This window comes from Narcine bancroftii, chromosome 8 (assembly GCF_036971445.1).
Source record: "Narcine bancroftii isolate sNarBan1 chromosome 8, sNarBan1.hap1, whole genome shotgun sequence".
Lineage (NCBI taxonomy): Eukaryota > Metazoa > Chordata > Chondrichthyes > Torpediniformes > Narcinidae > Narcine > Narcine bancroftii.
The window spans coordinates 143,572,028-143,598,891 of record NC_091476.1 but is presented as its reverse complement, the minus strand read 5'-3'; the positions used below and the strand labels follow the sequence as shown (position 1 = coordinate 143,598,891).

At 42.6% G+C, this 26,864-nt stretch overlaps 1 protein-coding gene and 1 long non-coding RNA gene across 7 annotated transcripts in view; one reads left to right on the top strand and one right to left on the bottom strand.

Annotated features, from left to right (window-relative positions):
• The window catches only part of LOC138741299 (CTP synthase 1-like), a 55,217-nt gene that overhangs the window by 2,690 nt on the left and 25,663 nt on the right, over positions 1-26,864 (top strand). For 5 of the 6 annotated variants that reach the window (XR_011343441.1, XR_011343440.1, XR_011343439.1 and 2 more), the window contains exons 2-11: positions 2,956-3,135; positions 5,337-5,507; positions 7,961-8,061; positions 10,062-10,178; positions 13,951-13,977; positions 16,282-16,365; positions 19,986-20,066; positions 22,803-22,954; positions 24,520-24,652; positions 25,486-25,574. Coding sequence is in view for 3 of the 6 variants with exons in the window: in XM_069895147.1 (XP_069751248.1) it covers positions 2,956-3,135; positions 5,337-5,507; positions 7,961-8,061; positions 10,062-10,178; positions 13,951-13,977; positions 16,282-16,365; positions 19,986-20,066; positions 22,803-22,954; positions 24,520-24,652; positions 25,486-25,574 (1,135 nt within the window). In the remaining 3 variants the exon portion in view is untranslated. The remainder of the gene's footprint in view (positions 1-2,955; positions 3,136-5,336; positions 5,508-7,960; positions 8,062-10,061; positions 10,179-13,950; positions 13,978-16,281; positions 16,366-19,985; positions 20,067-22,802; positions 22,955-24,519; positions 24,653-25,485; positions 25,575-26,864) is intronic. The other variant, XM_069895148.1, reaches the window with a different exon arrangement.
• Positions 2,827-26,185, bottom strand: LOC138741302 (uncharacterized). The gene is made up of 3 exons (XR_011343444.1): positions 26,060-26,185; positions 15,874-15,938; positions 2,827-3,279 (listed from the first exon to the last, which is right to left on the bottom strand). It is a non-coding gene; the product is annotated as an uncharacterized lncRNA (long non-coding RNA).

The following is a 26,864-nucleotide window of genomic DNA, read 5'->3' as shown; positions in this document are numbered from 1 at the left end:
TTTTGGGGGGGGGGGGGAGAATCTAGAGGCCCCTTCACAGTCAGGATATCCTGGCAATGGGGTCAGTTTTTTTTTATTGGAGGCAGTTCTATATTGTGAGAGTTGGGGATAATGGATTTTTTGAGGTGGGTGTGGGGACAACATTATATTTGGGGGAGGGTGGGGTGGACATTTATTTGGTAAAGGTTGTTTCCAGTGTTTTTTTTTCTTTGTGGGGGTGAGAAAGGCCGGGGAATTTTGTTGGGAGGGTTTATCCCATGTTCCTTTTAAGGAAGGGGAGATGTTCCATATAACCATTAACAGAGCGGAAACAGGCAAGTATTTTTTTTCGGGGGCGTGTGTGGAAATGGTCCCAAGCTTTTTACTGGATGTGGAGAGAAATGATGGAAGGGGGAAAGGAGGGAAGAGTGGTAAAAGATGCCCCAGGAGAGGAGGGGGGGATTTCCTGGGCACATGGTGGGAGAGGAGGGGGGGGATTTCCTGGGCACATGGTGGGAGAGGAGGGGGACTATATCATGGGGTATATAGTTCTGGTGCATAAAACCCCAAGTATCAGGAACTATGGAGATTAACATCTTTCCACAATTTTTTTGCCAGTTGCTTGAATTCTGAATAATAGGGGATTTTACTGTATATTGACGTGGTGAATGATTGGAAGGTGTTGGTGTTCGAGGGATAGAACAAAGAACATGGTATCCCATTGCTTCCTAAGTAACCATGGGGCTACCCCACAACTCCCCCCTCCCCCCCTCAACTCTGGGTAGGAGACCACAAGGTGCCCTATCTTTTTTCCACGGGGGTCTAACCTGGAGACCCAATCGACTGGTGTGGCGTGGTCAATGGTCCACCCGCGGATTTTATAATTGCTAAGAGTCTTTCCTGCTGCCCCTCTTTCTGAAATTAGTGATGCAATCCCTCGGTGAACAGGTACACAATAACATGTACACCTGGCAAGACACCCATACACAATTATTATACAATCTCCCATGATTAAGACTCCACGTGTGTGTCCGATCGTAACTCCCTGCTCCCAGTGCCGATTGTTGTGTTGAGAAGAATATCCAGTTTTGGTGGGTTCACAGAAAGACAAGTCTGGACAGGTGTTACAATTACGCGCAACTTTTATTAACATTTGGGAAACAAATGGGGGAGAATGTTAAACAGTATAGAATTACTAATTCAAGTGAGCGTCAGTACAGACATTCACATCGGACAATGACAAAAGTAAAGTCTGACCACAAGGTATCCCAACCAGACCAAACTCAGAGACTCTTGACAATGGTAAACCTATATTCGACCCCGCTCATACACTATAAACAGTGAATCTTACACACACCCCCAGTTCCCTGTTCATCAGCTCTACTGCAAGTATTGATATATCACAGTTCCACAGCTCAGCTTCAGTGCAGTGCACGCCTTCCAGCAACGTCCACAGCAGCGACTTTGCATAGAGCAGTGTACCGGGCCTGGACATTCAGTTTGTGACAGTCGCCTAGTTGGTAGACAGGAAGTTTATAGCGGTTTTGTGGAAATCCAACTCCCAACTAAATATTACACAGTGGAATATGGAAATGCAGAGTGGTATCCCCTTGGAGAAAATAGCATACAGTTTGAGGAGGAAATATGGCACATTTGTTGGGGTGTGGCAACTTTATTTGCAGCACATTGGTATACAGATATAATTCTAGTCCTTCTGAATAATCCGAGCCCATAGTGGAATGATCAAGATCAATGAAGTGGGTTGTGGCACAGCTGATGTGCTCTTGTATTTTGTTCCCTTTTTTTTATTTTGGATTTCTTTTGGTTTTTCATAAGATCCCTTAAGGGTATGTGACTACTGATAGTTGCTTCTTTATATCTGTTTAATTTATATAATCTTTGTTGTATTAGGATAGGGGAAAAATAGACTGCTGTATTACTATATTGTTGAAAGTGATTGTGTTTTTTGTTTGGATTTGTACGAGTCTTTGAAAATCAAAAATAAAATATTCATTTTTTTAAAAAAAGAAGCAGTAGCTTCTCGGTGTTTGCGCTGTCAGCTTCCCAGAATGGTGAATAAATAATAAGGCAACCTAAATGTCCTGCGCACAAAGGCCAATCTCCAGCTCCTCCACGCCTACACTACGGCCTTTTAAGATAATTATACCCTCGCACTGGGTGTAAAGACCAAAAGAGCACTCAGTAGCCCAGAGTTCAGCACAGAGCACTGAGCGTACTGGGTGCTTTGAATAAGCTTTCAATATCCCACTGGTTTGTTCATCCTGCTGTGGAGAAGCATGGGGGTGAAAGTTGTCATCAGCTATTGAGTGTGCAAAACCGATCCAGAAGTATTTTGATGTATAGTAAAACCCCTGATACCCGGCACCTGTGGGGATTGTCAGATGCCCGATAAGTGCATTTTGAGATTGCTCTTACAATGCCTACAAGGTGTATACTTGTAGACAATTAACCCCCCTCCCCTGTTTACAGATAAAGCCTCTGACTGGGGTGTCTTTTATTAAGCAGGTATAAGGAGACTCTTTAAGAGAGTCACCCTAATGGTGAGCACCATCAACCAGCTCTTCATCCTCAGTGACGCCATTGCTGTTTCACACAGCTTTACTCAAACAGTTGTTACGAGCAAATCACAACCGAGGCCCTCACTGGCTGAATATTTGTTCCCATCTTCACCAAAGGTTTATGTGTTACTTTGAGAACATTTTCTTATACGATTTTAAACTTTTGTATTTTTTACCTTTTATTTTATTCCTTTTTTAAATTTATTTTTCTTCATTTATTTTAGGCCGGATGCTTGAGACTGCCATTTGCTTGAATTCTGAATGCCAGGGGTTTTACTGTAATTGTATTACAAAATCAATTTTTCCTTCATTAGAATGATAAGCTGCTGACCCAGCATCAAGAATCTTTGTTGATGTTGTGCATTGCATCTTGTTAACAACCCTTTGCTCTGACTAGATCACAAAGCACAGATGAAGTACATTTTGGTGACTGGCGGGGTCATCTCCGGGATTGGAAAAGGGATAATTGCCAGCAGCATTGGAACCATCCTGAAATCGTGTGGGCTCCGTGTGACCGCAATCAAGATCGACCCATACATCAATATTGATGCAGGAACCTTCTCACCGTACGAACATGGTAAGGTAGTGCCATCATGGATTGTATGCGTCTCCCATCTGACATGCCACCACTCTGTGCTGCAGTGTGAAGAACAGATAAAGGCCAACCCAGGGTGCCTAATGGGTTCAGTTTTCAGTGTCTGTTTTCTGATGCCAATTTTGTCTGCAAACAGGAAAATGCAGAAAAATCAAGTCAAGTTTATTACAAGTACAATCCGGTGAAATAGCGTTCTTCAGTCATCGGTGTAAACCACGCAGACGCACAATCAGATATAACACACATGCAGACAAACATGTGTAAGACAAGTATAAATAAATATTGTTTCATAATTATGAGAGTCCTGAATGGTTAGTGTGAGCAGTTCCTTTGGTCGTCCAGCATTCTCACTGCCTTTGGGAAGAAGCTGTTCCTCAGCCGAGTGGTGCTGGTTCTGATCCTCCTGTACCTATTCCCCAATAGGCGCAGCTGAAAGATACTGCACGCTGGGTGGAAGGGGTCCTCAATGATTTTGCCTGCCCCCTTCAGACTATGATCCTGGTAGATCACATCGAGGGAGTGTGGTGGTAGAGGGAGGGAGGGAGACTTCAGTGATCATCTCTGCCCCTCTTATGGTCCTATGGGTTGACCTCCGATCCACTTCTCTGCAGCAACCATGCTCCATGGTAATTCACCTCAATATAGTAACCATATCTCTACAATTTTGTACGAATGGTATCAAATTTAAGTATTTTGTACATCAGGCTTTTGTAGTTAATAATATCACGGGAAATTGTTTCTGTGGAGGGGTGTCCATAAGTGAGATGTTTGTAACCCAAGTAATGCCTGTAAATATTTTATCCTATAAGGGGAAAGCATTTAATTGTAACTCCCTCAGTTTTAGAACAGTTGAAAAGTATTCCTTCTGTAAAGTAGTGAGACACTGCTGAGATTGTATTCTGTATACCTTGTATACCTTTATCTCCATGTGATATCAAGCATTTTTATTGATTTGGGAAATGGCATTGGTTTCTGACCTTCATTTCCAGGGTGTTCCAAAGTATTTTTTTTATAACTAATGAGATGTAGTTATAAATTTATATTCAGTTATGCAGCCCACTAACAGGCCTTTCTGGCATCTGAGCCCAATTAGCCTCCAAGCCTAGTATATTTTGAAGGGTGGGGGTAAACCGGAGCACCCAGAGGAAACCCACACAGATGCAGGGAGAACGTTCAAGCTCCCTACGGGCAACTTCAGATTCGAATGTGGGTCACTGGATTTGTAATAGCTAACAATGTTGTGCTAACCATGCCACTCCAGGACAAGTTCCTGCCAACTCCAATGTGAGAATTTATGCGATCTTGACTGGGATAAATATTTGCCACCACACCAGTGGGAGGTCCCTTGGTGTGTTTTGGAAGAACACCCAGGATATGTTTATATCCAACCCAAGAGGGTCATCTTCTATATTGTGTACAGTTCCAAGAGTGCTGCATTACTTCTGCACTGAAGGATTAGTCAAGACTTTTCTGCTCGAGTCTCAGTACGCAGCTTAACAGATAGGAATGTTATACAACCGTTGGGCTATTGTAACCAAGTTAACATGAAGTTCCTAAAGTCGCAGGGAAGAGGACTGGACTATTGATCCAAGGACATCAGTTTGAATTCCATCATGGCAGCTGGGCAGTTTAAATCTGAGAAAGTCTCTGTGCAGAAAGACGCAAGGGATTAGAGGGTGAATTGGTCGCATGGGTACATTTGGATGGCACAGGCTTGTGGGATAGAAGGGCCTGTTACTCTCTTGTATCTCCAAATTAAATTTTATAAAGTTAAAAGTTAAGAATCTGCAGGTTTGCTTCAGAAATTTATCCAATTCACTGATTTGCTTCAGGGAAACAAATTTGCTGCCTTCATCTGGTCTCTGTATGATTGTAGGTCCACCGACATGATTGACTCAACTGGCCCTCAACCAATGAGGTATTTGAGGATGGACATTGTACCATTGCTGTTCTTTGACTAAGTAATTATAAAGTCCCTTTAGATTAATCTAATTCAGATCATTTTGAAGCAACAATATACATGTTGGGGTCTTGGGTCTGGTTGAGCTACCTTGTGGTCAGACTTTACTTTTGCAAGTGAGTAGATCCCTTCTGCAGGATGTAAAGTTGTTCTTTAGGATGTCAACAGCCCTGAGGTTAAAGTCGCAATACATCACATAGTGAATTGCCTTTGGTTTGCGCAGGTGAAGTGTTTGTTTTGGACGATGGAGGGGAGGTGGATCTGGACCTTGGAAACTATGAGCGTTTTCTTGACATCCGTTTAACGAAGGACAACAACATCACCACTGGCAAGATCTACCAGTGGGTGATTAACAAGGAGAGGAAAGGAGACTACCTGGGCAAAACCGTTCAAGGTGAGGGAGAAGGCAGCATCTCGCAGCTCCTTCAAATCCAAGACAATGTCTGGTAGAGCAGGAGGCCATTCAGTTGATTTCTGGGCTAATGAATATTGTGCTCCTCTGTCTAAATCCACCCTGCAGATCACACCTCTCGAGGTTCTCCTCCAAACACCATTTAAATGTAGAATGTTTCTGCCTTTCCCACCCCTTCCGGTTCTAAGCCCTGACCATTCTTGGGTCACAAAATTTGTTTCCTCAAATCTTTAAACTTTTCTCAGATATGGAAATAATTAGACAGCAGGGATATTGGACCAAATGGACTGTTTCTGTGCTGTACACGACTATAAATCCCTTGTAAATCTTCCCATAAAATTGTAAGAGACATCTCTCCTCTGGCCAGGGGATGGTTCCTATTTGCTTAGACCCTCTCAGAATGTTACCCACCTCCCACGGGGAAAGTTTAAAGGAGATGTATGGGTCATTTTTCTACACAGAGAGGAGAGGTTGCCTGGACTGAGTTGCCAAGGCCAGTGGTGATGGAGATGACCATCTGTTTGGACTGCATTTTCAGTGCACTGCTAACCTGTAGACTGCTTCCCTTATTGTGCCACCCCTTGCTCCTTCAGTATTTGTGCAACTTCAGGATTGAAGGGTGTCCACTTAGAACAGCAATAGAGAAATTTCTTGAACCAGAGGGTGGTAAATCTGTGGAATTTGTTGCTGCAGCCCGTTGTGGAGGCTGGGTTTTTGGGTGCTTTTAAGGCAGAGATTGATAGGTTCTTGATTAGCTAGTTTTAATAGGGGGAAGTCTGGGCAGTGGGGCTTGAGTGGGAAAATGGCATCAGCTCATGATTAAATAGTGGGATAGACTCGATGGGCTGATTAGCCTATCGTTGCTGCTATGCCTTGTGGTCTTCACCTTCCCCACAATATTCTGGAGCATCCCTACTTCTCATAAATTTAGATATGGAGCAAACGTGGGCCAGAAGGGAACTCGGTCAGTGTGGACAAGTTGGGCTGAGTGGCCTGTTTCTGTCTGGTAAAACAATAACTCTATTCATGGATTTGTGTATTAGACTGGTCTGGTTTTCTCCCCAGCTTTCTGGTAGCATCAGGTTAATTTTCCAATGAGACACCCTTCTGCCTTATAAAACTTCAGCCAGATGCCAGTTCTGCCAATGGCACCTTGCCAAAGGTGGTCACTGGCTGGAAGCACTTGTGTGACTGACCACAAGATGCAGAAGTAGGAAACCACTCACTCTATCGAGCCCACTCTGCCATTCCATTATTCTCCTCATTACCTTTGATACCCTGACTTTTCAAATACCTATCAATCTCTACCTTAAACACACCCAATGACCTGGCCTCCACAGGTGCCATGGAAGCAAATTCCAGAGGTTCACCACTCTCTGTCTAAAGAAATTTCTCCACAGATCTGTTTTAAATAGGTGCCCTTCAATCCTGAAGTTGTGCCATGGGAAACAACTTTGCCACATCTACTCTGTTCAGGCCTTTCAACATTCAAAATGCTTTATAACAGTGTTCAACCTTTTTCTTTCCACTCGCAAGCCACTTTAAGTATTTCCTTTGCCATAGGTGCTCTGAGACTAGTAAGGGATTGCTTAAGGTGGGATGTGGGTGGAAAGAAAAAATTTGAAAACCACTGTTTTAATCGTATCTAATTGACTCGTTATGTGCACAGTTTCATAACTCCAAAGGAAATGGGCCAATGACAACTTTTCTCAAGTAAATTATTTCAGTAACGATTATGTCTAGAGCAGTGATTCTCAACCTTCCCTTCCCACCCACATCCCACCTTAAGCAATCCCTTACTAATCATAGAGCATTGATATCATAGGGAATACTTAAAGTGAGATGTGAGTGGAATGAAAAAGATTGAGAACCACTGCTCTGAGATTTCCCCCCCCCCCCCATTCTTCTGAACTCCAAGGAGTAATCCAAGAGCCATCAAATGTTCATCATATGCTCATCTCATCATATGCTCATCCCATCATTTCAAAAACCATTCTTTTGAATTTTCTGTGAACCCTCTTCAGTGCCAGCACATCTTTTTTAAATAAGGAGCCCCAAACTGTATCCCATACTCCCAAGTGAGGCCTCGCCAGTGCCTAATAAAGCCTAAACATCACATCCCTGGTCTTGTATCCTATTCCTCTAGATATGAATGCCATTAATGCATTTGCCTTCTTTACCACCGATTATGACTGGAGGTTAACCTTTAGGGTACCCTGCTCGAGGACTCCCAGATCCCTTTGTTCTTCCTAATTTTCGCCCCATCCAAATAATAGTCTGCCCTTCCATTTACCAAGTGGGTGGCTGTATCCTTTCCAGCATTGTAGTTCATTTGCCACATCTCTGCCCATTCTCCTCATCTAAGTCTGCAGTCTCTCCATTTCCTCATCACTATTTGCCCCACTTTTCTTTGTATTATCTCTGTCCCCCTGCAGTGGTTCCGCATATTACGGATGCCATTCAGGAGTGGGTGTTGCGACAGGCCCGGATTCCAGTGGACAACGATGGAGTGGAACCCGCGGTGTGTGTTATTGAGGTAAGCAAGAAAATCAGTGTGTGGTATTACTACACCCTCCCCTTTCTCCTATCAGAGTGCAACTCTCCCACCCACCCACCTCCCCCCCCCAACCTCCTCACGGCATCATTCCTTTCTACCCCCTCCCTGTTGTGTTGGAAGGGGAAAGTTTGGTGGTTCAAAGAATAGCAGGTCTGGACACAGGCTGAAGGCAGAAATAATCTTTATTGAAGCACACGTAAGGGGATCGCAACAGGGATAGCACACTCGCGTATTCTCAATTAAACCACATGGTACAACAAGCCACATTGGTCTTAATGCGACCAATACTACTTACACTCTCACAAGCAACATACTACCCAGTCACGTCAGACTTAATACTACTGATACTGGTAACTGTTTATACAGACTTATCACAACCAAAGACTACAATATGCTACCTGCTGTTTGAAAACCACTGTTTTAATCGCACCTAGTTGACTCGTTATGTGTACAGTTTCATAACTCCAAAGGAAATGGGCCAATAACAATTTTTCTCAAGCAAAATATTTCAGTCACCATTGGGTCTAGAGCAGTGATTCTCAAACTTCCCTTCCCACCAACACACCACCTTAAGCAATCCATTATAAATCACAGAGCACTTTATGACATAGGGATTGTTTAAGGTGGAATGCAAGTTTAGGGGACAGTTTGAAAACCACTTATCTAGAGCTATTATTCTCAACAATTATTCCACTCCGGGGAGGCGACAGCACATTCAATTTAAAGCCTTGTTTTTCACCTCACGCAACATAAATATTTTTATGTAGTTGGTAGAAGAGAAGTACGGTTGAAACCAAAAATTGACTGCTTCACAAGGAAAGGGGCCCATAAATTTTGAGCAGAGTCTTGGAAGGGGGGCGGCGGGGGGAGTTAATAGCCAAAAAAAGTTGAGAATGGCTAGTGTAGACCTCTTATTGGTTAGTCATTTAACTACATCTAAATCCCATTGAGTGCCATTTAGCCAAATTGATGACTGTTGGCGATGCTGCTTTGAATCATACTTGAGATTATTTCAGATCTGTGTGGGCACATGTGCATAATTTACCTGTAGTTTCACTAGACCTGATTTCATTGATTCATTAGCACGAAACAGGCCCTTCAGCCCAGCTTGTCTATGCTGACCAAGTTGACGTTCTGGGCTAGTCCCATTTGCCTGTATTTGGTCCATATCCTTGTAAGCCCTTCCTATCCCCATATCAGGCTTTCGAACGTTGAAATTGAAGCCACGTCTCCAGTTTCCTCTGGCAACACATACCAAATATGGACCCCTCTTTGAGTGGAAAAGTTGATCCTCAGATATTTCTTCATTCTTTCTCTTCTCACCATAAACTTTTGCCCTCTAGTTCTCAGATTTCAGATTTATTGTCAAAGTACATACATGACATCACTTAACAACCCTGAGATTCTCTTTCCTGCAGATGAGGCTGAATTACCACTTGTTGGCTGTGCAAAAAAACTGTACACAGCGAAACATGTAAACAAATAAAGAACTGTGAACAACTGCAATGCAGAGAGAAAAAATACAATGAAGCGCACAAGTAAGAGTCCTTAAATAAGTACTGATTGAGTTTGTTGTTGAGGAGTCTGATGGTGGAGGGGGAGCAGCTGTTCCTGAACCTGGTGGTACTAGTCTTGTGGCACCTAGACCTCTTTCCTGATGGGAGCAGCGAGAACAGAGCGTGGATCCTTGATGATTCCTACTGCCCTCTGACGGGAGTGTTCCCTGTAGATGGTCTCGATGATGGGCTGTGTCCACTACCTTTTGCAAGCTTTACCAAACCTTGATGCAGCCAGTCAACAGGCTTTTCATCTCATCTGTAGAAATTTGCCAGGATTTCTGGTCTAGGAAAATTGGCCCTATACTTTCAGTAATATAATTCTCTCAAAAATGTTGCTTTGTGACTATTCTGCACATGACTTGTTTATAACTTGCGTCTCTTGATTTCAAAGCAAATAACTTGGTTCTTTTCTGTACACAGCTGGGCGGTACTGTGGGAGACATTGAGAGCATGCCTTTCATTGAAGCATTTCGCCAATTCCAATTTAAAGTTAAAAGGGAAAACTTCTGCAACATTCATGTCAGTTTAGTGCCTCTGGTGAGTTCTCATTGTTAAACTCCGTTGCTTGAAACTTTAGATTAAGACATAGGAACAGAAATAGGCCATTCAGTCCATTGATTCTGCCCTTTTATTTAATCATGAGCTGATGCATTTTCCCAGTCAGCCTCACTGCCCGCCCTTCTCCCCATACCCTTTGATGCCCTGGCTAAACAAGAACACTCTCTGCCTTAAATACACCAATGACTTGGCCTCCACAACAGTCTGTGGCAACACTTCAATGGATTCACCACCCTCTGGCTGAAGAACTGCCTTCGCATCTTTTCTAAGCAGATGCTCTTCAATCCTAAAATTGTGCCCTCTTGTCCTAGATTCTCCCACCATGGGAAACAACTACTCTGTCCATGCCTTTCAACAACATTCAAAATGTTTCATTGTACAGAGGTGTCGTTTTTAGTTTGCTGGGCATGGCACAGAATTGTTAAGTGTGTCTTGAGTCTGAACCAAGAAACCACAGGCAATTCAGTGTACCAACAGTTTCAGAAATCTATTTATTTACTTAAATTTAGACACGCAGCATGGTAACAGGCCCTTCTGGCCCATGAGCCCAACACACCCAATTGACCTCCAATCCCCATTGCATTTTATAGGGTGGGAGGAAACTGGAACCCCTGGGGACAGCCCATGCAGACATGGGGAGAACATAAAAATTCCTTACAGACAGCATGGGATTTGAACCCCAGTCCCGATCACTGGTGCTGTAACAGCGTTACCCTAACCGCTACGCCAACCGTGCCGCCCAAGTGAAATAAAGGGAGAGAAATTGGACTGAGTGAATGGGATAAAGAAAAAAGGTAGAGGCTGATGGTGACATGTATTTTTAATGTCTAATAATTAATAATGGTTCCAGGTCTGTGAAAGTTGACAGCAAGAAGCTGGAAACACTCAGCAAATCAGGCAGAATCTGTGGACAAATTAAAAAAAAACTTTTCAGATCAAAGATTCTTCATCAGAAATGTGTTTTTTCCACTGATGCTGCCTGACCCACTGTCTTGTTTCATTTTTGCAGCATCTGCAGGATTTTAATTTTAGGGGTGGGGACATTTTTTTTAATTGCAAGGCTTAATTTTCAGACCCAGAGGAGTTGTTTTTCTCATTTGATATGTACTCCTTAGATCTGAAAGGTGGTGAGTGTGTCTCAGGCAGCAGTGTCTTGGACCTCCTGCAAGTATGGGTTGTGGGAAGTTGCTGAGAATTTTGTGGAGGGCCAAAACTCTCAAAACATAAACGCTGACCTAATCTATTACTGCCATCGAACATTACAGCATAGAAACAGGCCCTTCTTTTCTATGCTGATTCATTTTTCTACCTAGTCCCACTGATCTGCACCCAGTCCACAGCCCTCCATACTTTTCCCATCTATGTACCTGTCCAAATTCTTCTTAAATATTAAAATTGACCCCACAATCACCACTTCATCAAGAAACTCATTCCACACTCCCACCACTCTCTGTGTGAAGAAATTCCCCCTAAATTTTCCCCTTTCACCCTTAGCTTGTGTCCTCTGGTTTGTATCTCAGTAGAAAAAACCTACTTACATTTACTCCCTTTAAATACCACTATCATATCTCCCCTCATTCTTCTACACTCCAGAGAAAAAAGTCTTAATCTGTTTAACCTTTCCTTTCTGCAGTTCCTGAAGTCCAGGCATCATCCTAGTAAATCTTTTCTGCACTCATTCAGTCTTGTACCTTTCCTGTACAGCAGTAAGGTGACATGTATTTTTAATGTCTAATAATTAATAATGGCTCCAGGTCTGTCCCCAAAGTTCCTCAACATGGTTATCCAACTGCACAAAAACCAACAAGGTCGGGTCAGATACAGCAATGAGCTCTCTGAACCCTTCTCCATTAACAATGGCGTGAAGCAAGGCTGCGTTCTCGCACCAACCCTCTTTTCAATCTTCTTCAGCATGATGCTGAACCAAGCCATGAAAGACCTCAACAATGAAGACGCTGTTTACATCCGGTACCGCACGGATGGCAGTCTCTTCAATCTGAGGCACCTGCAAGCTCACACCAAGACACAAGAGAAACTTGTCCGTGAACTACTCTTTGCAAACGATGCCGTTTTAGTTGCCCATTCAGAGCCAGCTCTTCAGCGCTTGACGTCCTGTTTTGCGGAAACTGCCAAAATGTTTGGCCTGGAAGTCAGCCTGAAGAAAACTGAGGTCCTCCATCAGCCAGCTCCCCACCATGACTACCAGCCCCCCCACATCTCCATCGGGCACACAAAACTCAAAACGGTCAACCAGTTTACCTATCTCGGCTGCACCATTTCATCGGATGCAAGGATCGACAACGAGATAGACAACAGACTCGCCAAGGCAAATAGTGCCTTTGGAAGACTACACAAAAGAGTCTGGAAAAACAACCAACTGAAAAACCTCACAAAGATTAGCGTATACAGAGCCGTTGTCATACCCACACTCCTGTTCGGCTCCGAATCATGGGTCCTCTACCGGCATCACCTACAGCTCCTAGAACGCTTCCACCAGCGTTGTCTCCGCTCCATCCTCAACATTCATTGGAGCGACTTTATCACCAACATCAAAGTACTCGAGATGGCAGAGGCTGACAGCATCGAATCCACGCTGTTGAAGATCCAACTGCGCTGGGTAGGTCACATCTCCAGAATGGAGGACCATCTCCTTCCCAAGATCGTGTTATATGGCGAGCTCTCCGCTGGCCACCGAGACAGAGGTGCACCAAAGAAGAGGTACAAGGACTGCCTAAATAAATCTCTTGGTGCCTGCCACATTGACCACCGCCAGTGGGCTGATATCGCCTCAAACCGTGCATCTTGGCGCCTCACAGTTCGGCGGGCAGCAACCTCCTTTGAAGAAGACCGCAGAGCCCACCTCACTGACAAAAGACAAAGGAGGAAAAACCCAACACCCAACCAACCAATTTTCCCTTGCAACCGCTGCAACCGTGTCTGCCTGTCCCACATCGGACTTGTCAGCCACAAACGAGCCTGCAGCTGACGTGGACATTACCCCTCCATTAATCTTCGTCCGCGAAGCCAAGCCAAAGAGAAGAGTAAGGAGACCAAACTTACACATAATACTCTCCATATGGTCTCTTGTACAATTTTACCATAACTTCCCAACTCCTATACTCAATACTTTGATTTATGAAGGTGAATATACCAAAGATCTCTTTACAACCCTTATCTACCTGTGACGTCACTTTCAAGAACTATAGATCTCTCTCTGTTCTACCACACTCCTCGGTGCTCAACCATTTACCGTGTATATCCTTTCTTGATTTGTGGTTCCAAAATGCAACACCTCACACTTGTCTGCATTAAATTCCATCTGCCAATTTTAGCCTGTTTTTCCAGCTGGTCCAGATCCCTCTTCAAGGCTTGAAAACCTTCTCTACTGTCCACTACACCTACATTATTTTTTTTTAAATTTTTTATTTTTCACACTATGAACCATAGTGACCAAAATACACACAAAGTACACCTACATACTTAATGTCTTCTGCAAACTTGCTGATCCAATTTACCACATTATCGTCCAGATCATTGATCTAGACGACACACATCAGTGGTCCCAGCACCGATCCCTGAGGCACACCACTAGTCAGAGGCCTCCAGTTTGAAAAGCTGTTATCTGATGGGATTAGTTTAATGTGCTGGAACAAGAAAGGTTTTACTTTTTCCCAGTGTGGTTATAATGTCTCTTTTCCTTCCTGCTCCCTGTCCCTCCCTGACTGACTGAGAATGGGCATTCTGCTTCCAGGTTCCTGGGAGTTGTTCTCTGATACAGGTATGGCCATCAGGCGCACATAGCAACTGGAGGTTACATAAGCCCAGTCTTCCTACTAATTTTTAACAGAGCATCTCTTATTCCTGTGACGCAAATAAAATGTGAATCTCAACTTAAAATTACGAAGCACAGTGTGATTCAATTGATTTTCTCCCTTGTATTTGTTACTAACCCAAAGTTCACCCCACTTCAATTTTGCTTTAACCTCTTAGAGGAGATTCCAAGGCTGAAGATGGGGGCATTGGGAAGAAGCAGAAATTTCAACTCTTGTGCTAGCTACATGTTGAAGGCAGTTCCGGGAAATCAGTGGCATTCACTCCCAGCGAGCCAGAATTTGGACACCAAGTACAGTGGATAGCTAGCACCGTCCATTTGGCACAGAAGATTAATTTCTGCTTTGAATTAAGAAAGTTCCAGGCCATCTAATGAATTGCTGGTCTTGCCCTCCCTGTGCATTCAATCTTCGAAGATGGCACCATGGATTACAGTGTGGTAGAAGAGCACAATGAATGATCCAGTAAATTGTGTGTGAGCTGCCGTCTGTCACAATTGGCCACTTGCCCTCCACTCTGCCACATCTGTTCCCAGTTTGACTGGCTGATAATTTACAGCTGCTCAACAGTATCTGACATCATTGACCACGCCATCTCCAAGCTACCGGTGAAATTTAAAATTCCCAGCTTTTAAATTTTTTTGAATCCGTCCCAGTTCCTGCAATTTGCTACAACCCTCCAGAATCTGGTTTTGGCCCCTTGCTCATCCCCCAGTTTAACGTCTGCACCATTGGTGGCTGAGCCTGAGTTGTATGCACTGGAATTTCCTTCCCACACCTTCCTATCCATTGAAAAGATGCCTCCTAAACCTACTGTTTTGAATGCAACCCAAGATCTTCTCCTCCTTCAAAACACATGGCTTCCCCAGTACCACCATTAACTCAGCCCTTACCCACACCTCCTCCAGTACCCCCACCTTCTCCTGTACCCACACATCTGCCCTGGCCCCTTCCATCCCCCATGCACAATAAGGACAGGATTCCCCTTGTCCACACCACCAATCTCCACAACCACATCTTCCCATCTCCGCCTTCTGCAGGGACTACAGACTTGCTGTTTCACTGCCCAATGAAGTGTCTATTTGGCCTTCTGTCAAATCTGAACGTGGTAACACTCACAAGGCACACCTTGAGGCATTTTGTTCCCTTTAAAGATGTTGCTTAAATGAAAACTGGTTTGCTAACTTTGATCCAGGGGCTGAATTCTTGTTTTACCACTCCTCTATAATCCAAGATCACCAAGTTCCATTGGTTTTAATTTGTCTGTAGGACTAACACAACAGAGCTCATGATAAAACATGGATGAGAGAAACTTTATTTTAATGCTCTTTGGATGTAACCTTTGATCTCTGCACCTTGATACAGACTTAAAGTGTTGGAGGGGTTGTAAAACCGTTTTCTGTAAATTTTCTCTACAGATTGCATACCCCTTATCTGAAATGCATAGGACCAGATTTGGAACACCATTAAAAAAAACACACTCATTCACTCAGACTTAAAGATGCATGCATTACAATACAGAACATTTCTGATTATCCAAAATGCTTGGGTTCGGGCGTGTATTGGTTACATATATTTTACAGATATCTGAGAAACACCTTTAAGGAGCCCTGTTAAAGCAGCAGAATACTTGTATTGGCTGTCGCCAATTCCAGCACCTCCCCACCACCTGCCCGGGAGCCTGAGGTCCTCGCTCTGATCCCAGCACCTCCCCACGGCTGCCGCAGAACCTGTCCGGCAGCCCGAGATCCCCGCTCCGATCCCAACCCAGTAGCATCAGCATAAAACAACAACAAAAGAACAAGGGAAGGTTTTTCAAACATTAAATAAAATTTAATTCTTACCTTGAGGACACGAGCACGTCAAGTTTTTTTTTAAACTTTTTTTTCCATCTTGTGACGTCATATCACTGGCAAAAATTTTCAGAGTTGACTGACAATTTTGGTAAAGTTGCTTTTGTAACATCAGAAACGTACTGTATAAATATATACATTCAAAAATGTACTACTTGTGTTCACCACGTCCCATTCTCCAATTGGGATTCCTGAGCTCTATTACATATTGCCTTTTGGGACCACGGACGAAAAAGTTTCAGATTTTGGAGAATTTCAGCTAAGGGGTACTTGACCTGTATTAACGTTCAATGTAATTACATCAAGTGCACTGGATTCTTCAGGCAGTACAGTGAATGATAATTTTTGAGTTTGGCTGTGCAGCAGACACATTCACACGACTGCTTCTGTATGTTTCAGCCAAGTACCACGGGAGAGCAGAAAACAAAACCGACACAGAACAGTGTTCGGGAACTTCGGGGCCTGGGGCTTTCGCCAGACTTGGTAAGTGGGGAGCGATCCCAAGTGTATGTAACGTAACTTGGCCTTGGTTACTGGCCATTGAGTGCCGTAGCTGGATGCATGGTTTACGTTGGAAATATTTTACCATGTTGCTTCACAATGTAGGAGATTGGGTAACCATAGGACAAGGTGAGGGGGAGAGATTTAATAGGAACCCAAGGGATTACTGTTTTTTTTTTACACAGAGCGGGAGTGTATGGAATGGGCTGCCAGAGAAGGTGGTTGCAATGTTCAAGAAAAAAATTAGATTAATATACAAGATGGGTTTAGAGGTGCAGGTAGTGGTGGGGGGCCACTTTGTTTAGCATGGGCAAGTTGGGCTGAAGGATCTGTTTCCACGCAGAAATACTAGAGAGAACATTCAGCCCAGCAGGTCAGTTCTGAAATTTTCTCCCTTGCTAATTTTCCGTTATTTTTTTCAATTGAATGAAGTTTATTGCATTATGCACAAATGCAATGCATTTGCAATACAGATGCAATGATAATCATACTTGATGCAGCTTCACAGGTACATAAAACACACGACACATGAGAAAAGTGTGTATTCAATGAAGGAAGAAGAGGGTGGGAATAGATTTCCAGAGGGCAACATACATGTGCATGAGAGTTTCAGCAGTAGAGCAGGAACTAGGAATGCCACCAAGGAGAAGTGGGTGGCTTTAGTCAAGGTAGCTGTAGGCCAGATGGGACATGAAGTATGTAAACAGAATGCAAGACACGGTACCACACTTCACTGTCTAATGGGGAAGGAGATGGTTTGTTTTTTTAATTTTTTTTATTTTTCATACTATGAACCATATTGACCAAAATACACACAAACATTTCCCTCTTGAATATACACAGTGTCATTTTCTCCTCTTTTCCCCCCTCCCTTCCATCTCTCCTTCACCCCCCCCCACTCACTCAACGTTCAACTTATACAATACAATAAACCCATTAAACAATGTCATCACACAATGAAAATAAAGAAGAAAATTGTGTCATCTACTTTTACACACTGGGTCAGTTCATTTCCTCGTCTTCTCATTCTGTCATTTTAGGGGGTGGAAGTCCGCTGTAGGACTTCTCCGTTGTGTTCCATGTACGGTTCCCAAATTTGTTCAAATACTGTGATGTTATTTCTCAAATTATATGTTATTTTTTTCCAATGGAATACATTTATTCATTTTTATGTACCATTGCTGTATTTATTCTCAGGCTATCTTCTGATTTCCAGGTTGACATTATACATTTTTTTGCTACAGCTAAGGCTAACATAATAAATCTTTTTTGTGCTCCATCCAAATCGAGTCCAAGTTCTTTACTTCTTATATTACTTAGAAGAAAGATCTCTGGATTTTTTGGTATGTTGCTTTTTGTGATTTTATTTAATACCTGATTTAGATCTTCCCAAAACTTTTCCACTTTCTCACATGCCCAAATTGCATGTACTGTTGTTCCCATTTCCTTCTTACAGCGAAAACATCTATCTGATACTGTTGGGTCCCATTTATTTAACTTTAGAGGCGTGGTGTATAGCCTGTGTAACCAATTATATTGTATCATGTGTAACCTCATGTTTATTGTATTTCTCATAGTTCCGGAGCATAGCTTTTCCCATGTTTCATTGTTTATCTTTATGTTTAGATCTTGTTCCCACTTTTGTTTGGGTTTACAGCTTATTTCATCGTTCTCTTTCTCTTGCAGTTTGATGTACATGTTTGTTATAAATCTTTTAATTATCATTGTGTCTGTAATCACATATTCAAAACTGCTTCCTTCTGGTAATCTCAGTCTGCTTCCCAATTTGTCCTTCAAGTAGGTTTTCAGTTGGTGGTATGCAAACATTGTACTGAGTTATACCATATTTGTACTTCATTTGTTCAAAAGATAATAATTTACTTCCCGAAAAACAATTTTCTATTCTTTTGATCCCTTTTCTCTCCCATTCTCTAAAGGAAAGGTTATCTATTGTGAAAGGGATTAGTTGATTTTGCGTCAATATTAGTTTTGGTAGTTGATAATTTGTTTTATTCCTTTCTACGTGAATCTTCTTCCAAATGCTGAGCAGATGGTGCAGTACTGGTGAATTCCTATGTTGCACCAGCTTTTCATCCCACTTATATAGTATATGTTCAGGTTCCTTCTCCCCTATTTTATCTAGCTCTAATCTGGTCCAATCTGTTTTTTCCGTTGTTTGATAAAAATCTGATAGGTATCTTAATTGAGCTGCTCTATAATAATTCTTAAAGTTTGTTTGCTGTAAGCCCCCTTTGTACCATTCTGTTACCTTATCTAGCACTATCCTTGGTTTCCCCCCTTTCCATAAGAATTTCCTTAAGCTCCTTGAAGAATTTCTCTGTTAGGTGAATTGATAACGATTGAAATAAGTATTGTATCCTTGGGAAGATATTCATTTTAATGCAATTTACCCTTCCTATCAGTGTTGGTGGTAAATCTTTCCAATGTTCTAAGTCATCTTGTAATTTCTTCATTAATGGTTGATAATTTAATTTGTATAGATGGCCTAGATTATTATCTAGTTGAATACCTTGGTATCGGATTGCTTATGTTTGCCATTTAAATGGTGATTCTTTCTTAAACTTTGTGAAATCCGCATTATTCATTGGCATCGCCTCACTTTTATTTGCGTTGATCTTGTACCCCGATACTTTTCCATATTCCTTCAATTTCTTATGTAATTCTTTTATTGATAAGTTTGGTTCTGTTAAGTATACTATGACATCATCTGCAAATAGACTGATTTTATATTCCTTCTCTTTTATTTTTATCCCTCTTATTTTATTTTCTGTTCTTATCAGTTCTGCCAAAGGTTCTATAGCTAACGTGAACAGTGAGGGAGATATTGGACATCCCTGCCTAGTTAACCTGCTTAATTTAAATTGGTTTGATATATATCCATTTACTGTCACCTTCGCCAATGGTCCCTTATATAATGCTTTAATCCAATTAATATATTTCTCTGGTAGGTTGAACCTCTGTAGTACTTTGAATAAATAATTCTATTCTACTCTGTCAAAGCCTTTCTCTGCATCTAAGGCAACCGCCACTGTTGGCGTCTTGTTTTCTTGTACTGCATGGATTAAGTTAATGAACTTACAGATATTGTCATTCGTTCATCTTTTAATAAATCCAGTTTGATCTAGTTTTACTATTTTTGGTACACAGTCGGCCAATCTGTTTGCTAATAATTTAGCTATAGCTATTATCTTATAATCTAAGTTGAGTAGAGATATTGGTCTATACAATGCTGGTGTTAGTGGATCTTTCCCCGTCTTTGGTATTACTGAAATTATTGCTGTTTTGCATGAATCTGGCATGTTTTGTGTTTCTTCAATCTGGTTCATTACTTCCAGGAGAGGAGGAATTAATAAGTCTTTAAATGTTTTATAGAATTCTATTGGGAGTCTGTCTTCTCCCGGCGTTTTATTGTTCAGTAGTTTTTTTTATTATATCCTGTATTTCCTCTGTTTCAAATGAGGGAAGGAGAAGGTTGATACCAACGTTCAATTTGTAGGCCCCTTCATCACAGGTGTTTTACTTTTCCTTCTGATTTGGCCATTTTGATCTTCAGTCTAATGTGCTTCTGTCCATCCCTGCAGATTGTCTGCCGATGTACAACTCCCATGGAAAAGTCTGTGAAAGAAAAGATCTCCATGTTTTGTCACGTGGAGCCTGAACAGGTGAGCCTGCAGCCTGCGTTCGGCTTGATAATGTGTAGTTGTTCAGCAGTGGCTTTAATACACAGATGGCTCAATACTGGGCCTTCAGAGTAAGGGATTACAGTGTGGAGGGAACAGGGACCAGCTAAGAGGCCTGGAATTGGGATCATTTTTGAACTCCACACTGAGTAGAAGAAAGCAGGAGGTCATTCTGTACATCCAGATTGCTCCATCTCTCAACGTGATCATTGCCGGTCTCCCCTTGGTCTCAACTCCTTATTGCAGATCTCTCTTTTTCCAAAATTTGTTGACCTTTAAGGATCTAGCCTCCAAAGCTCTTTGGAGCAGAGAATTCCTGAGGTTTACCACTCGTCAAGAATTGTTTTGTATCAGTCTGCTATTAAATGACTTCCCCTTTATTTGTCCTCTCATTTGAGACTCTCCTACGAGTGAAAACATCCCAAGATCCGATGAGGTGCTGGAGGAACTCAGCAGGTCAGGCAGAATCCATGGGTAGAAATGGTCAGTCAGTGTTTCATGTTCAGATTCAAGATTACTTTAACGTCGTGTATTATTACACAAAATTGTCTTGTTCCTGCTGCAAGGCAAACAAAGAGTCACCATTAATGTTGCCTGGCGCCCCTCACAGTCAGAGAAAGAGAAGCAAAGGGGAGAGAGAGAGAGAGTCACTGAGTGTCCGTGGATTCACCTTCAGAACAATGCGCAGACTCCTGTTTGATCCATCAGCAACCCAAGGTCCAGATCCAAATCTCCTGACGTGATCAGGAAGCCTTCGGGAGCCCTCCTTGTCCTCAGCACCCTCTCGAATACCAGGTTCCCACGAGCCAGTCTCCCGCAGCCTGTGAGTTGCCCCGAGCACGTCGCCTCCAGCATGTGTGAGCCCCTCACTGGTTCACCGCTGTGCTCACTGTCCTTTAGAGTCATCTCCTCTGCTTCTCAATATGTGGTGTTCTCACCATTTCTGGTGCCCCAGAGTCTGCAACCCCTTGAGGCCGTTGCGAACATGGGCGCTGGCATCTTCGACATAGGTCTCCACGATTGCAAGAATTTACACAAAAACACCGTCGGCTCCTTTACAGGCAATTTAAAGCCTATAAAGGAATGGCATTAGGACCAGATGGTTGAACCCTTCAGAGTAGCACTGTACTTCTCCTCGGTCCGCATCAATGCTGCTGTTGCAGCGGCTGTAGCGGCACCACCATTTTGTTTCTGTACCCTTTTATAGAGAGTATGTAGTCTAGAAAACCCAAAACTTTGGCTGGCTGTTTCTTCCCACGGACGCTGCCTGACACACTGAGTCAGGTACAGCGGTTGTTGCGGTTGGTCCTGGTACAAACGCTGTAACTCACCTGGCCTCTGCCGCCATGCTCTCACAAGTCTCTGCACCAGAGTTGCTTCCCTTACTCTCTGTAAGCCCCCTCAGCCACAGCCACTTCTCCATCAGTGGCATCCAGACTCTCTGGCAATTGGCTCATTACAAAGCCAGTTCAGTCCATCCACCATGTGTGACACACCACTTCACTGCCCCCTTTCATGGTGTGAAAGGAGAAAGTCTGCATATGCTATGATTGTAGTTAAAACAGAAATGCTTGAGGAGCACAGTAGGTCACACAGCGTCCACAGGAGATAAAGGTGTACCTTGAAGGGCTCAGGCCCAAAACGTCAGGTATATATCTTTACCTCCTATGGATGCTGTGAGCTCAGCTGAGTTCCTCCAGCTTTTCTGTGTGTTTATTCCGTTTTCTGTTTGGTTTGTTTTGTTTATTTGGATTACAATGAAAGGAAGATCAATTCGCACCCCTTGTGGGGTTCATTCAGGAGCCTGATAGCTGTAGGGAAGAAACCATCTTTAAGCCTGTTGATGCATGCTTTCTCCCCAATGGGAGGAGGGAGAAGAGAGTGTGCCTGAGGTGTGATGGGTCTTTCAGGAGCGGCAGATGTAGATGGAGTCTGTGGACGGGAGGGAAGTTTACATTCATCGCCTTCTGCAGTTTCTTCCAATTTGAGCAGAGCATCCCCTGTCTCTCACTGTGAGGTATCCAGCAAGTCTTCTTCCATTGGAGCACCTCTAGAAATTGTTAAGAAAACATGGTGGGGGAGGGGGGGAATATGCTGAACTTCCTTAGTCTGGGAATGTTGAGTGAGCTTTCTTCGGAGATTAACATTGTGCTTCTAAAGCCAGTGTTGCATTTATTTGGGGAAGCCTATGGGAGTAATTTGGTGTTGGACATGGGTGACCATGAACCATTGCATGTTTTGTATCCTTTCACTTCAGTAATTTGTTGGCTCAGGATAGTTGTGAGATCATGTTGGAAACTCTTTATTTTTATTAAAACGTTCTATAACATATGTTGTGAAAATCCTAAAATGCTTCTTTGGGGATGTGCATCCTCTGCCTTTCTAATTCCACAGAGCAAACTGCCGGCGAAAATTGGCAGAATCTGCTAAGGCAAAGAGATGTTCGCTGTTTCAGTCAAGACCCCGTGTCCAGACCTCAGCCCTCCCTTTGCCTCCACAGACGATGTCTCAAACCCCTGGTTCTTCCACCAGTTTGTTTTTTAGCTCCAGATTTCAACGTCTGCAGTCTCTGGTGTCTGCAATTCCATTGGAACCTTTCTAGTTCTCATGCTTAAACCCTTCTCAGCCTCTTGAATAATTTGGGGGAAGGTGTATCATTTTGTTTTTACATGCTGATGATGTTTCTTGAATGGTTTAAGAGGCTCTGTTTGATTCCAGGTTATTTGTGTGTACGATGTGTGTTCCCTGTATCAAGTTCCCCTGCTGCTGGAAGGGGAAGGGGTTGTGGCCTATTTTAAGCAAAGGCTTGATCTCCAATTTGAAGCCAAACCCAGAAGACTACTAAACAAGTGGAGAGAAATGGCAGATAGGTACAGTATCTCTCGGACTGGTTGGCCATCCTAGGTCATTCTGGACCTTTCAGAATTTTGGCCATTCTCTACCTTGGTCATCAATGGTCCTGCGTTCTCAGTCTTCATGGCAAAAGTGACCATCTCCCAGTGTTAGGAAATGGGATTATTGATAATGAGGGGATATGTTGAGAATGGAGGATGGGTTGCTGGCTTGAACTTTCCACTATTTTAAGTCACGTTCATAATAATTCTGTGGCCATTTCATTTGTTATTTTAATTGCACGTTATCGCTGCACTGCAAGGGATTTAAATCTAAGTAATTTGGGTGCAAATTACTACGGTAGCCAGAGCTTTGTGAGGCTTGACAGGAAGATTTTGGTGTAGAGAGAGAGGTGCTGTTTTAATATTCTTGTTACCTTCTGGGATTTTGACATTAAGCTCCCAGAGTGCAAAGGGAATATTAAACAAGACAACTCTGTTAACCTTTCAGAATCTTTTGCATCAAGTGTTGCCTTTGATCTGTGAATTAGTTTCTGAATAATTAGAAAGGGCGTTCTCAATGGGGAAAACGTTAGCCCTTGTGATGGGAAGATCTATGAGACTTCCTCCACGTTGATACTTTGTCAGTGGGTTTATCTCTTCAATAGCCACCAGTTCGATGCACTGATGAACAGTTCCTTGGCCTCAAGTGAAATGTATTTTGAGGGGAATAAATCTCAGAATTGCGAGTTGTACACTTCAATATTTTTTTCCCCCCCAGGGTGCAGCATAATTGATTTTACTGATGTTCTTTTCCTGTATAAAACAGATTGATTTGTTGCTGTATCTGACCTGATTTAGCAGACTTGATCTACAGAGCATTTTGCGTTTGTAGTGTTGAATCAAGGAAGCTTCTCCCCTGTGCTGACATACTGTTGATGTTCAGTGAGATGAAGTGAGAAGCAAAACTCCATCGTCATCAGTGTAATTTTTTGAATATTTTATTTAGCAATTTTTAAACCAGAACAGTAAATACATTTCATTCAGTAAAGAACTTTCAAAAATTATACACGTGGTTTACAAACCCCCCCCCCCCCCAAATCAGTGTAAATTTGAAGTTTTATTCCTGTAAGATTGTTCTGTGACAATCTCCCCCTCTGCAGAAAATGGTCCTTCACTGTGGTCACAGTTGTAAACCAATTTATCCCCTATAGAATTTCTTCAGTTCAGATAATTCAAAGACAAACTCACTTTGTACAGTTTACAACAAATGACTGTCCCTGCACATGTCAGTTGAAATTCTTCTCTAAGTTCACAAGGTTGAAACCAGCTTAAAATGCATTAATGCACAGAGGTTCCTGAGAGATTTCAGTTTCTGTCGTGCATTGAGCATTGTTTACAATATTTAATATATCCTTTGTATTTACTTTTTTGGGGGGTGGAAATTAATTTGAAACTATTAATAAATGTAATGGAGTTTTAAGCTTGTTCCCCTACTGAGTGTCAAAGGTTTTTGACCTTGCATGAAGCAGTTCATTCATCTTTGCCTATGAATGATTAGTGTCCTTTTTCTCTATCTTCCTTATTGCAACAACCAAAACCAGATATGATCGCACGTTAGAAATATGTTCCATTGCGTTGGTTGGGAAATACACCAAACTCTCAGACTCCTACGCCTCCGTGATCAAGGCCTTGGAGCACTCAGCGTTGGCTATTAACCAGAAACTGGAAGTAAAGGTAGGCTCTGTACTTGTGGCAATGATGTGAGTTTAGTATCAAATTGCACTGAAGTTCATGCTTGCTGTAAGCACTCGAGTACATAAAATACACCAACAAACAATTAAATATACAGTAAATTGTCAGACAAGAGAAAGGGGATGATGGGACTGTTCTGCTTGGAGTCAGTGTGGACCTGATGGGCAGAGTGGCCTCCTGCATCAAGTTAATAGGCCCATCCAGCCCACAAGTCTGCGCTGCCCAAACACACCCACGTGACCAATTAACCTAATAACCGTGTGCGTCTTTGGAAGGTGGGAGGAAACTGCAGCACCCATGCGGTCATGGGGAGAATGTACAGTAAAAGTCCAAACATCCAGACTGCTCGGGGATTGAGTCAGTTCAAATTTTCCTGTTTCTCGGGCAGCAGTTTTAAAATTCAAAATTTAAGGAAAATAAACAGGTAAATTTTGATAGTTTATTTTTTTTTAAACTTTTTTGCACATAAAATACAAAGTACAAAACCAAATAATTATTGTTTCTTACATTTCTGCGGCTTCTGCAAGGTCACTTGTTGCTGCTGTGCATCTGCGACACATGCACACAAAATCAGAGAGCTTTTGAGAAGTCAGGATTCATAGGTGGTCTGGCTTCCTGGCATCCAGATTTTTGGACTTTTACTGTACCATCTTCTTGCAGACAGCAGTGGATTCAAACTTGGGTCGCTGGTGCTGTGCTTGCATTGTGCTGACAATAAATTTGTGGAAAAATCCCAGCTTTGCATTTTAAACATTGCTGGTCTATCACTGCAGAGTGGTGAAACATTGCCTACATTTGCCATATTTTCTTGGCAGTATATTGACTCTGCAGACTTGGAACCGGCTCGACAGGAGGAAGACCCAGTCAAATACCATGAGGCTTGGCAGAACCTCTGCAGCGCCAAGTAAGTAATTCAAGGCCCTTCTGCTCTGATTTTTCTCTGGGAACTGCAGAAGCATCTCTGCAAAATGCAAATCAGTTTTAAAGTTCAAATTCATTGTCAGAGTACATACAAGTCATCACATACAATCCGAAGGTTCTTTCTGCTCCTGAGTCTAAGACCCAATGAGATTTGACATTGTTCCATGGATACCAGTTTGAAATTCTTACTTGTGAGAATTTGATGGAACCCAGAACTGTGATCAAAAGGTGTTGAGCTGATGAGAGACTTTTTGCACATTGTGCTATCGCAAGTGAGAATTGAAGTTATTCAGGGAAGGTCTTCAGTTACAAGTTTAAACCTTTTGATTTAAATCCGTTAACCCAGGACGTCATTTCAAAAAGTAGTGAATAATAATAGCTGTATATGCCATTGTATAGGATGATCTGAAACTTAAAATTTTCACCTTAAAATCGGGTTGTCCTATACAAAGAGTCTAAAATTCTTACCTTGATGACAAAGTTTCAACACTGCTGCCATCTTCCCGCCAGCTCCAATGCAATCTCGCACATGGCCCATTATTAGCGAAGTCTTAGCGCTCCTCCAAGAAGTCTACCTGCCTGGTTCGACTGCTGTTGGCCCTGTACAATAGTTTAAATTTTTAAATGATTGTTTGTTATCAAAATATTTTGATTTGTTTTTAACAGCATCTACTGGTAAGTGCTAGATGTGGGGGTGGGGCATCGCTCAAAATTGACATTTTAGGTGGAAATTCTGGGTTGTCCTCTACATGAGTTGCCCCATACACCGGCATATACAGTAATGATTGTCTATGGGATGCATAAGAACTGGGAGCAGGAATTGGCCCTGCAATATCTTCAGTCTGCTTGCCCATTCAATGAGGTCATCCGCACTTCCATGCCACGTCCAATTGCTGACCAGTCCCCACGTCCTTTGTGTCCAACGAGCTGGTAATTTCAGTCTTGAAGATGCTCAACAATCATATTGCGGCCCTCTGGATTGGGACTCGCAAAGATTCACAGCCCTGCCGTGGAAGAAATGTGCCACCTCCATCCGGGATGTTTAACCCAGGGGTAGAGGGAGAAAGGTGAGGAAAGGGAAAATTTCAGATTTATTGTTAGGGTACATACATGACATCACATACAACCCTGAGATTCTTTTTCAGAGGTAAAGCATCATCAAATTCTCCGTCGAACTTTTACAGGGCCACTAAGGAAAGTATACTGACTGGTTGCATCACAGCCTGATTTGAGAATTCGAATACTCAGGTGTACACAAGTCGCCAGAAAGTAG